This window comes from Tubulanus polymorphus, chromosome 8, assembly GCF_964204645.1.
Source record: "Tubulanus polymorphus chromosome 8, tnTubPoly1.2, whole genome shotgun sequence".
In the NCBI taxonomy this organism is placed as follows: Eukaryota; Metazoa; Nemertea; class Palaeonemertea; order Tubulaniformes; family Tubulanidae; genus Tubulanus; species Tubulanus polymorphus.
In genome coordinates, this window is record NC_134032.1 from 16,379,006 (window position 1) to 16,392,363 (window position 13,358).

At 39.5% G+C, this 13,358-nt stretch overlaps 1 protein-coding gene across 1 annotated transcript; it reads right to left on the reverse strand.

Moving 5' to 3' along the window:
• Nucleotides 1-36: 36 nt before the first annotated feature.
• On the reverse strand, nucleotides 37-5,077 carry LOC141909890 (uncharacterized). Its single transcript, XM_074800571.1, has 8 exons — nucleotides 4,842-5,077; nucleotides 3,900-4,077; nucleotides 3,117-3,285; nucleotides 2,820-3,011; nucleotides 2,511-2,643; nucleotides 2,105-2,268; nucleotides 1,222-1,344; nucleotides 37-768 (listed from the first exon to the last, which is right to left on the reverse strand). Exons 1-8 carry the CDS (start codon nucleotides 5,011-5,013, stop codon nucleotides 607-609), a joined length of 1,293 nt encoding a protein of 430 aa, XP_074656672.1. The 5' UTR covers nucleotides 5,014-5,077; the 3' UTR covers nucleotides 37-606.
• Nucleotides 5,078-13,358: the final 8,281 nt, after the last annotated feature.

Below are 13,358 nucleotides of genomic sequence, written 5' to 3' on the forward strand. Positions count from 1 at the left end.
TATTCATAAATATCAATTCAATAAAATTCAGCAGTTTTTTAGTTATTGTTCAGTTTAACGATGAGATAGACAGCCGCAATGTTACTGTGGCAGGTGAGGATAACCGCCGCCTTCTGTGTGGAAGGTTCAGTAAATGATGTAAACCAACAATAGACTGAGTGGTAATTACGCCATCTGGTGGCATAGACTGGCTGGTAATCACGCCATCTGGTGGCATATCGGTATATTCCATTTAATTTTGATGCGTACCTATTTCAAACTAAGACGGCATTTTGAATCACGCGAGATTTGAAAGGATTCGATGCGAGAAGATACGAGATTTGGGCGCGGCGGAACGTTTTGGAAACCGCATTCTACCAGTATCTCGTGGGATCCAAAATGGCTGTCGTTTGAAGCATAAAATGGTGGAATTACACTTGTATTAAGTAGATACATTTTTCGTCGTTGATGAATAAATCAATATCAATATAATTGAATGAACGATCAAACATATTTAGGTCCTTATATACAAATATCAATTTGAATAAAGGCTTATCGAGACTAACTATCAATCACGCCATCTAGTGACAGTTAAGTACAGTTAATTCTACAGACAGGAAACGGATGTTATAATTCATCTTTCACTCGTTTATGAGCAGAATTCAACACATCCGCGACCGCTTTCAGTTTAGTGGAGTCCAGTTCAACGATCTCTTCGCGTGTCAGATATCCCTGTTTAGATGGATCGATTAGTTTAAACACGGCTTGACCTTTCATTGGTAAACGAGTCTGGAAATAGACACAGAGAAAACTGATGCTTTGAACAGAGAATTGACTTGGAGTTAAACTCATTAAAAAACTTGAAGTCAACACTTTCTAACAACTGTCGGAATGGATCCCGGGAACCAAGTCGTAGAGGGACAAGGAGCCAAGAAGGGTTAAGTGTTGACCGCTGGATTCATGGTCCACCATAGTCATACTGCTGTTTCAATTGTCACTTCATTTGTCAGTTTTATCCACCGGTTAACTGTGGAACTGGCTGTAGAACTAGGTCCACAACTATGGTAATAAATCCAGAACTATGCAACTGGATGTAGAAATATTTGCAAAGAGTGGAAACTAGATCCATTGTGGAACTGGCTGTAGAACTAGGTCCAGAACTGTGTGGAACTAGATCAATCTTGATTTAGAACTGTGGAACTGGCCCTGAAACTGTGGAACTGGATGTAGAGTATATCTTACCGTAGCCATGACTGTTTTGTAAACAGCGTTGAATCTTTCGAAGTAAAGTTTATTATCTTTTCTCAAAAGCGATAATAAATGATGTCTTAAACTTTCCGCGTTCAAACGAATATTCGACAATTGCTTAAAATAGAATAAAGATATCATTTATAATAGGCTCGCGTTAATGTGCGGAATTTTCTCATATATTTGGCAGAAATTGTTCATTAATTTAAGCTTGGTTTTTATTAATATCTGCGCTAGAACCAGCTTTAAATACTGAGATATCGTGTTATTTATTATCATTATCATAGTTATTATTACATTATTACTGATTAGATATGATTATTATTGCTAAATATCCTTGGCTCTATCAAGCTAAGGATGTAAACAGCTTGATATCAATTGATAACATCTATGTGAAAAAAGAAAACATTAAGCCCTGCAAAATATTTGAATGACTACGATGAGAAAAGAATGGAACCGTTGATTGTTTCATGGATTATTATTTTGAACTGATTGCTGAGGATTTTATGAAATGGAATTAATGTTTAATATAGATTTTAAATGAAAAAAGTTGCAATACTCGCATGCCACAGAAAGAACATCGATTTGTGTGAAATCTCGACCGTCTAGTGCTGCCCCTATACATATCGTTGACGGTGAATCCGTGAACTAACTGATTAATCGCATGCCACAGTGGGAATTTTACACTTTCAAGTAAGTTCACCGATTCACCGGTAATGTATTGCATAGGGGCAGCACCGGACGGTAAAAATCTTAGATTCTCTATTGAGGTTCGGATATTTTCCATAAATAAATTCTGCTGCAGTTTTCCATGTATTTTCGATAAAATCCTAACCACAACACACATCAAAAGTTCATAATAAAATAAATCACTAACCTTCGTTCCAGCGACGTTCGTCCAGAAGAACGAAGCCTCGCTCAGTGAAACTGACTGCTTTAATTCCTCAGCTTTACAATCGTCGAAACTGGTTTCATCTATAGGCGCCCAGTGTAACGCGTATGAGACACTGCGTCCGTACGATCGCACCTGATGCAGTACACCTACAGTCATTACAAACACGTGTGTTAGCAAACAGGGTGCAGATATGTGACATGAACCCTGGTCGCAAAGAGCAATCCTCCCTCCCCAGTTCCCCGATTGCGAGTTCAAAATGAGGTCTTAAAGTTAGAATTTAGTTCGTTTCCGATGAGTTAAACCCGAGCCAAATCTGAACTCAGAAATGTGGATTCTACATCAGCTGTACAGGAGGGTTACAGAGAGGGGGGGAGAGAGAAAGATTTACCTGCTGGTATGAATACACAGTCGCCTTTTCTAATCGATGTGTAAACCCAGGGAACATCAGCGATATCGGCTTGTTTGAACATGTTCACCATTTCCAAATCGAGAGTCGAATATCCTGATCCAGATTTTGGACTCTATGAAAAAAAAACATTGAATAGTTTATAAGCCTGATTGGGTCGTGAGTAGGCCTATACAGACATTTTCCCCGACAACATTTCTGAATTTTTAGCTTGAGCTCTTCTAAAACTTCATGGGTTCGTTAAGGGCCAGAAACAACTGACTCTTTTTCCGAGGAGAGCAAACAACTTACTCTTTCTTTCATGTGGAATTTGTCTTTATAAATCGGGTCGATGAAAATGATGTCTTTCCTGCCATCGATAATGCAGTGTAAATCATGGTCTGCGTGATAGTGAACTGTGGATGAGGTTCCACCGCTACTCATCCACAGTTCCGCTTCCATCAGATGTTTCTTCATCGAACTGCACTGCAACATTTTTGGAAGCTGGAAATAAAATGCGGGGATGAAATAAAGCGTGACAGGGGGTAGGGTGTAGGCTGAAAGCAAGGCAGGCTCTGCCGAGCAGAGGTTCAGAGATGCATCAATTACCCGTAATTCGTTTATCATCGGCTGCGGAACTAAACTCGATAAATACCAATCTTCATATTTATATTCCTTGAGAAATTTACTCAATTTCATTTTCTGTACCCTGAAACCGGGCTGCCTTAACAAAACCATTTCCTTTTTCATCGTCACCTCGATATCCAGGCTTCCATAACTGCAAAACTCAGTAAATTAGTTTATTCGATTTAATAGTGGAGTTTGAGGGTGATCCATGCAGCTCCAAAGGATATCTAATACAAGGCTGTCGATATTAAACAGCTGCTTTCAAACACAGATTTACATTGTCTGAAACAAACGACAGGAATAGAATAATGAACTCTGCGCACACTCAGAGCTCTCTCTGTCCGAGCTGCTGCTGTTAATGTGTAACAGATGTTCGGGGACTGAGAGTCTCTCAGTAATCTGTATGTTTTATATATACATATTAAACACTGGTAATTTGATTAACGGATCTAAAAATATCAAATTTATCAAACAGTTTTAACACGTGTGGATCATGGCTCCTAATTCCACCTGATGATGTCTGTCAGTCAACAGCCGAAACGTTGTGGTTTCAACATAGTACATTTTATCATATAAAATTCGGATGGGATTATCTGCTCCTAAGTTATTTGATTGACTATATCGAGTTGTGGATTGGCTATAGAACTAAAGCGAGTTTAGACTTAGTGGTCTTAAGTTTTGTTGGATTGATCATACGTCAACTTGGCCTAATTGCATCCGGTTCCTAATTTCCCGATGAAAAATTAAATGAAACAAAGACTGTACTTCTCTTTCAGATATCGGTCAGTCCATAACTCTGTAAGATTAGTGACATCTTTCTTCTCTTTTAAAACGCCTCGAAACGAAGCGGCCAAATTGTGTTTGACGAATTTATGCCAGAAATCGCTAGGCGAATATTCCGTCGACGATTCGGATATTTTCCCATCTGGTTTTCTTTGATAGCCTAAAAATCAAAATTTCATAGATTAATTCTTCAACTTTGGTTAGAAAATAATCTCAACTGTTCAGGGATATTTTAAAGGGGTGAAGTGGACCTCTGTGTCATACTTGAAACCGTATCCGTCGAGCCCCGAAGGCAAGACGACGAGCATTTCTGATGATATTTCTGAATTCTTGAAATTGCTTGATTTTTCATATATAGCCTTAATTTATGGAAATCGAGGCTTAAGACTGAGACCTGGACCTTAAGCTATACATTAAAATGTTAAGATTGGTTATAAGAAGCTGTTGTAATCAGCAGAGACTGATAGAGCGGGTGTTGTTAGTGAATAGAGTCACCACACCTGACTGATCACCAGTCACTGACCAGAAAAACTTACAAACTCAGCGAGTAACTACCGGTCTATGGTCTAGTGGTTAGCATGCTCGGCTTGAATGCTAGAGGTAGCAGGTTCGAGTCATGCTATGGTTAGTATTAAAATTGTAGGTCACCTAGGGTTAGGGTTATGGCGAATCTAGGGTTAGGGTTATTGTAAATCAAGGATTGGGGCTGATTCTAATTTTTGGGCCTTCGCAACGTTGTTATAGTTTCTTTATACACAATTTGTTTTGTGATATTTTTCTATGTATATATATATATATATATATATATATTACAGAATAAATAACATAATACAAGTAAAAATAGTTTATTTGACGCACGAGTTTCCGCTACTAATGTGTAGAAGCTTCATCAGGTGATTGAGTGAATATATATATATATATTACCTAAAGGTCTGAGATGACCAAGTGGAATATTTGACGAATGACGCTTGACAAGATTCGGCGGAAATTCCATTTCAAGATTATCATCTTTCTGAAATCCGACTTTAGCGTGAGACACGTGAAGGATGCAGCAGATTGTGATAATAATCCTGGTGATATCAAACTGCATCATCATTAATCGCGAGTTTATTATAAATCCAAACTGTCTGTATCCCTGTGTGATTACTGAGTAGTTTAGTTAGCACGTCACGTATAACTGAGTGAATGACTCTGGCCACGTCGCGTTTCGCACCAGCTGCTGCTGCTGCTGCTGTCAGTCAGATGCATTGATTTTCAACTGAATCATATATCTGGCACCATATGTCGAATTATACCGTCACATGACATATCATATCCACTCGGTCTACTCCATACACTGAGTACCCTCCCGTCTCTACTACTCCATACACTGAGTACCCCTCCCGTCTCTACTACTCCATCCACTGAGTACCCCTCCCGTCTCTACTACTCCATCCACTGAGTACCCCTCCCGTCTCTACTACTCCATCTCCACTGAGTACCCCTCCCGTCTCTACTACTCCATCCACTGAGTACCCCTCCCGTCTCTACTACTCCATCCACTGAGTACCCCTCCCGTCTCTACTACTCCATCCACTGAGTACCCCTCCCGTCTCTACTACTCCATCCACTGAGTACCCCTCCCGTCTCTACTACTCCATCCACTGAGTACCCCTCCCGTCTCTACTACTCCATACACTGAGTACCCCTCCCGTCTCTACTACTCCATCCACTGAGTACCCTCCCGTCTCTACTACTCCATCCACTGAGTACCCCTCCCGTCTCTACTACTCCATCCACTGAGTACCCCTCCCGTCTCTACTACTCCATCCACTGAGTACCCCTCCCGTCTCTACTACTCCATCCACTGAGTACCCCTCCCGTCTCTACTACTCCATCCACTGAGTACCCCTCCCGTCTCTACTACTCCATCCACTGAGTACCCCTCCCGTCTCTACTACTCCATCCGCTGAGTACCCCTCCCGTCTCTACTACTCCATCCGCTGAGTACCCCTCCCGTCTCTACTACTCCATCCGCTGAGTACCCCTCCCGTCTCTACTACTCCATCCGCTGAGTACCCCTCCCGTCTCTACTACTCCATCCGCTGAGTACCCCTCCCGTCTCTACTACTCCATCCGCTGAGTACCCCTCCCGTCTCTACTACTCCATCCGCTGAGTACCCCTCCCGTCTCTACTACTCCATCCGCTGAGTACCCCTCCCGTCTCTACTACTCCATCCGCTGAGTACCCCTCCCGTCTCTACTACTCCATCCGCTGAGTACCCCTCCCGTCTCTACTACTCCATCCGCTGAGTACCCCTCCCGTCTCTACTACTCCATCCGCTGAGTACCCCTCCCGTCTCTACTACTCCATCCGCTGAGTACCCCTCCCGTCTCTACTACTCCATCCGCTGAGTACCCCTCCCGTCTCTACTACTCCATCCGCTGAGTACCCCTCCCGTCTCTACTACTCCATCCGCTGAGTACCCCTCCCGTCTCTACTACTCCATCCACTGAGTACCCCTCCCGTCTCTACTACTCCATCCACTGAGTACCCCTCCCGTCTCTACTACTCCATCCACTGAGTACCCCTCCCGTCTCTACTACTCCATCCACTGAGTACCCCTCCCGTCTCTAATACTCCATCCACTGAGTACCCCTCCCGTCTCTACTACTCCATCCACTGAGTACCCCTCCCGTCTCTACTACTCCATCCACTGAGTACCCCTCCCGTCTCTACTACGTCCGTGACGTTTATTTCGTCAAGTATCAAACAATTAATACGGAAAAAAAAGTGAAGACAATTAAATCGATGAAGGTAAAAATGATTTTATTCCCAACTTCCGTCACTAGTGCATTGTATATTCATAGTGAAACTCTGTGTAAATGTTGAACGGTTATGGGTGATACCAACAAGTGAAAGATTCCGCTAGATGGCGGATGTGTGGTCGACTACTGCGTCACCAGACCTACAGTTATAAATATCTCTTACTGCAGCAGAATTAAACGAGTAAAAGAAATGTGTTACACCTTAAGATGGCCGAATGTCCTGTCAACGTTAAAATAACACAAATAAATTATATCTCATGTATCTGACCAGATATCAGATTTGTGGACTCTTTACTTATTCAAATATCTCTAACGGCAAGTGATGTAAAAGAGTAAATGAAATTTAAAATACCGACACCAATAAAAATAGCTGAGTATCCAACAACTGGTTTCACAGCGCCCACTATTAACAATAGTATTATTGCTACAATACGCGATAGTGTGCAATCTATCGCAAATATAGTTTCGTAATTACTGTGAAATTTCTGATCAGCAACATCAGAAAGCCAGGAATAACTAAAACTAGTAATAAGTCCAAACGCTAATGTACAGATGGTACAGCTACCTAATGCCTGCCAGATATTTGTAATAAACGGATACGCGACAAATGAAATTGTTGTCAACAGACAATAAACTATGAAATGAATCCAGCGATAATTTCTAGTTTTTGCTACGATGAATCCAAACAAAAGTGTACTAATAAGATAAGTAATTGTTGATATCAATATGAGTGTACCTATCTGCCAATGTTCTACATCAGATGAGATCTGTTCAATCAATAATGGCATATACAGATAATGAAAATTTGTACTGAAAGTATAAAGACATTTGAGTCCGAATATTACCAATGTTTGAGCATCAGTTAACATTGATTTTATCACTTCAAGTTGAATAGGTTTTTCCTCATTTATTTCTACTTTGTTATTTTCTATTTTGACAAAAGCTCGAATTATTGTAGCCATCAGGAGTAGGCCGAAAATAATCCAAAATGAACCGGCACAACTGACATGTTTGATTTCATATAAACGCCCAGTGTACCCAACTTCAGGACCAGCGAGGTAACAACTATTCAAGATAGCTAATGCTAGAACGCGTCGGTCTTTGTCACTGAAAACAATTGAAACCGCAGTAGATCCGGCGTTTAATGTAAACGATATTGATATCCCAATGAAAAAATTAATAATCGCCAATATCCACCATAAAACTGTACCAAACACAGAGAGTAAAGTAGCCACGAGTCCCAGTATCAGCCCGAACCAGAATGGTGACACGTGACCATATTTAAACGTCAGTCTTCCACAGAGAATACTTCCAATCATCAGACCAGCATCGAATATAGCTTTAGTGCTGGCCACATTTACTGCAATATTATCATCAGCCAACAATGAATTATTGCGGAATCCACCTTGAAGTTCACTAACCACAGCTAGTATCGTTCCAGTTTCAATATTCAGAATTATTCCTACAAGACTAACGATAAACACGATATAAATAGGGTTCGCTTGACAGCGGATGTGACACGCGAGTCCATCTAATGCCTTCTCCTTATTTGGTATTAATGTAGACTTGTTACCGGTACCATTAGACTGGTTAACGGTACCTATAGCTCCATACTCGGTATTATCAACTGTTTCGTCTTTTTCAACGAGACTTTCACAGATATCGTCCTGAACGTCGGTCATGATTCTACCGATGACTCCCTATACCCCTTCGATAAAGTATTATGACATATATATGTAAAATAGTGTAGGTAATCCTTTGCTGAAATGTATATCAGATCAGTTTTTAATGTTAATTCACTGAATGCAGATAATGCTTAGTTTAATATGAAATCCTCAAATTAGAATTCCGCGATCCACGATATCAAGTAACATGTATGAAATTGACTTGTTACGCTTAACGCTGATATTTCTTCATGATGCTACCGACGGTTTTCATCCGGGTACCTTCTCCGATGAAATGAGGTCACAATTCATGTGACAATATCTGAATCATCTATAACTATACGCGATGTCCGAGTAAGACTCGACACTGATTTACAAATTCACATTCTTTATGTCGTATTAATCCAATTGAAGATGTTCACTCATTGGAGGTAGTCAGACTCACCTCTCCTTCTAGATTATGATAAACATTGATTAACTTGTAAAGCTATACTACGAGTCACTGACTGAAGAAATCTCACACTCGAGTTGTGACGTCAAGTATCAAACAATTCGTTCATATCGTACGTGTATGATATTAGAGAATTAGGGCATCTTTATTTTCGAGTAAAACAAGTTCTGTTCTTAGGTTGAAACCGGTTTTCTTTTGATTTATTCCATTTGATTCACAGGTTATTGGGGCAACCATCGTCAGGCTTACGAAGCAGTGACAACGAGTCCTGATTTGTGGTTGTTCAAGTCAATCTATTCCGCTTAGAACTGTTTAAAAAACCAATGAATACGGAGCATTTGAATTACGATAATATTCACCGAACACTCTTAATCCGTGTTGTAATGAGAATACGATAAAATCCACGACACAAAAGAAATAAAAATAAGTCCGTAATGATAGAATGAAATAAAAACAGATCTAAATATTTCCTTGAGCTAGCCGTAATTTATTCGACGTTTCGACTATATCCAAATAGTCATCTTCAGCTGCATACATGTGCAAATGATCTTAACGAAACAGCGAAGTTCTGAAAAAAGTACATTAAGATGAAAGCTTATTCTCTCACACTGGAGTTTTGCATTTTGATCTTATCATTTTTCTATTGGCATTTATCTGTATGTTATTAACATCTAGGAAATCAAGAGCCCCTAAAAATCTATCTGTGATCCTAACCCTAACACATATAAGACCAATTGAGGACTCTTAAGTCACGACTCTGCAACTTGACCCATAAGATATATCAAATAGAAATTAGATACACTTTAAGTGGCTTTGGAAATTTTAATGTAAATGTATTTGTAGATTTTGCTTATTAACATGCCTTCATCATAACAGAATTTGTAGAGAAGCTTCACCAGGAATAAATGAGTTTATTTAACCCGATAGATTCTACTATACTCCGGTAGCGAAATCTGGTATTTCATATAAAACACTAAGTAAACAGAACACTCATTATCAGTTTGTTTTACTCTGTCAACACCAGGTTAAAACGCCCCCTACACAATTCATCAGGCATAACACATTACCAGAGATCTTTGGGCTCAAACTCAAATATCTCTAACAGCAAGTGATGTAAAAGAGTAAATGAAATTTAAAATACCGACACCAATAAAAATAGCTGAGTATCCAACAACTGGTTTCACAGCGCCCACTATTAACAATAGTATTATTGCTACAATACGAGATAATGCAGAATCTATCGCAAATATAGTTTCGTAATTACTGTGAAATTTCTGATCAGCAACATCAGGAAGCCAGGAATAACTAAAACTAGTGACAAGACCAAACGCTAATGAACAGATTATACAGCTACCTAATGCCTGCCAGATATTTGTAATAAACGGATACGCGACAAATGAAATTGTTGTCAACAGACAATAAACTATGAAATGAATCCAGCGATAATTTCTAGTTTTTGCTACGATGAATCCAAACAAAAGTGTACTAATAAGATAAGTAATTGTTGATATCAATATGAGTGTACCTATCTGCCAATGTTCTACATCAGATGAGATCTGTTCAATCAATAATGGCATATACAGATAATGAATATTTGTACTGAAAGTATAAAGACATTTGAGTCCGAATATTACCAATGTTTGAGCATCAGTTAACATTGATTTTATCACTTCAAGTTGAATAGGTTTCTCCTCACACAATTCTACTTTGTTATTTTCTATTTTGACAAAAGCTCGAATTACTGTAGTTATCAGTAGAAGTCCAAAAATAATCCAAAATGAACCGGCACAACTGACATGTTTGATTTCATATAAACGGCTTATGTAACCAACTTCAGGACCAGCTTGGTTACAACTATTCAAGATAGCTAATGCTAGAACGCGTTGGTCTTTATCACTGAATACAATTGAAACCGCAGTAGATCCGGCGTTTAGAATAAATGATACAGAAATCCCGATCGGTAAACTCAGAACAGCCAATATCCACCATAAAACGGTACCAAACACAGAGAGTAAAGTAGTCACGAGTCCCAGTATCAGCCCGAACCAGAATGGTGACACGTGACCATATTTAAACGCCAGTCGTCCACAGAGAATACTTCCAATCATTACCCCACAATCATAAGCAGCTTTAGTGCTGGCCACATTTACTGCAATATTATCATCAGCCAAAAATGAATTATTGCGGAATCCACCTTGAAGTTCACTAACCACAGTAAGTGACGCTCCTGCTGTCATATTTGCAGTTACAGCTGCGATACTTACAATTATAACAATAAGTATAGGGTTCGCTTGACAGCGGATGTGACAAGAAAATCCTGCTGATGCCTTCTCCTTATTTGGTAGTGATATAGACTGGTTGCCGGTACCATTTGACTGGTTAACGGTACCTATAGCTCCATACTCGGTATTATCAACTGTTTCGTCTTTTTCAACGAGACTTTCACAGATATCGTCCTGAACGTCGGTCATGATTCTACCGATGACTCCCTATACCCCTTCGATAAAGTATTATGACATATATATGTAAAATAGTGTAGGTAGGCCTAATCCTTCGGTAATATGTATATCAAATCAGTTTTTAATGTTAATTCACTGAATGCAGATAATGCTTAGTTTCATATGAAATCATCAAATTAGAATTCCGCTTCATGATGCTACCCGACTGCTTTCATCCGGGCACTTTCTCTGATGAAATCTGAATCATCTATAACTATACGTGATGTCCGAGTCAGACTCGACACTGATTTACAAATTCACATTCTTTATGTCGTATTAATCCAATTGAAGATGTTCACTCACTGGAGGTAGTCAGACTCACCTCTCCATCTAGAATATGATAAACATTGATTAACTTGTAACGCTGTACTACGAGTCACTCACTGAAGAAATTTGGGGCAACCATCGTCGGGCTTGCGAAGCAGTGACAACGAGTCCTGATTTGTGGTTGTTCAAGTCCATCTATTCCGCTTAGAACTGTTTAAAGAACCAATGAATACGGAGCATTTGAAGTACGATAATATTCACCGAACACTCTAAATCCGTGTTGTAATGAGAATACAATAAAATCCACGACACAAAAGAAAGAGTAAAAGAGAAAGAGTAGCGAAATCTTGTATTTCATATAAAACACAAAGTCGTGTTTTAGTTCTATATTTTGGTCTCTCGCTGAATAAAACGAACTCTCGATTTTATCGGTGACGGATCTTCACCGAATGAGGTCATGTCATTGAGAACGTTCAGTATTCAGGTCGCAAAAATTTGAAACTGGTATTTTTTATCGTAACTTGTCAGACATATACGTAACAGTTGAGCTTTTCAAACTTAGAAATTGGTTTTGTGTACGATTCCTGTTTTAGGTTATGGGGCTATTGTCTTAAAACTCTTTGTTTGTCGTTGACAAATGTGGCGTGACGATGGTATTCCGGTTTGGGCGTGGTCAGCTAGCAGCTGCTCCATAGCCTCAATTTCCACTAGATGGCGAACTAGTCAAACTGGATCAGCACGCTCAAGCCGTTTACATCATAGGCTCCATGTTTAAATGCACTAACTACTCAAGCGCTAGTAATGTTTGCTTTAGGCAAAACTAAGACGAAACCTTGACATATGAGTTACTTTTACCGTAACAGAACATTTGGGAACAGTTAAGCAATGAGGATAAAACGGGACGAATCAATAAGACAGCGAGACGAGCCAGAGAAGAATATCGACCTGAAAATAAACACATTTTCTGGGGGAAATTTATTACATTCATCCTATAGCAACAAAGGAACTGATAATAAATCAGACCCTTGTGGCTGTGCATAGATTTCAAAAAATATTTTCAACATATGTTGGCATCGACAGTAATTCTATGTTAATTATTCATATACGCACTTCCAATGGGTTATCATCATTGTGCTGATTTAATTAACTTCATTTATTTTCAACCACGTGTTGCACCGAATATCCTCATAAGATTTCACGTATTTTATGTTTTTCGGATGGCATATAGCGGTTGGACGATGACGAAGGATGATACCTCAGTGAATCTAGTTGGAAAAGGCGAAGGTGTTTCTGAATATGGAGCTCTAAATACTGTAAACCAGTCTAATGATATCGTTTACCAGTCTAATCATACCGTTATTCAGTCTGAATCACTGGAATACTGGTCAGCTAAAGATGATATCACAGTTAACCAGTCCAATGATACCCTCGACCAACCTAATGGCAACCAGTCTACATCACTACCAAATAAGGAGAAGGCATCAGCAGGATTTTCTTGTCACATCCGCTGTCAGGCGAAACCTATACTTATTGTTATAATTGTAAGTATTTCAGCTGTAGTTGTCAATATGTCTGGTGGAGCTTCATTAGCTGTGGTTAGTGAACTTCAAGGTGGATTCCGCAATAATTCATTGTTGGCTGATGATAATATTGCAGTAAATGTGGCCAGCACTAAAGCTGCTTATGATTGTGGGATAATGATTGGAAGTATTCTCTGTGGAAGACTGACGTTTAAATATGGTCACGTGTCACC

Bases quoted from the DNA above. Each gene is read 5' to 3' on its own strand.
- LOC141909890 (XM_074800571.1), bottom strand. From the start codon at position 5,013: ATGATGATGCAGTTTGATATCACCAGGATTATTATCACAATCTGCTGC. The intron at 4,078-4,841 runs GTAATATATATA...TTTGATTTTTAG, and splicing joins TGGTCATCTCAGACCTTTAG to GCTATCAAAGAAAACCAGAT. The intron at 3,012-3,116 runs GTAATTGATGCA...TTTTATTTCCAG, and splicing joins CGATGATAAACGAATTACGG to CTTCCAAAAATGTTGCAGTG.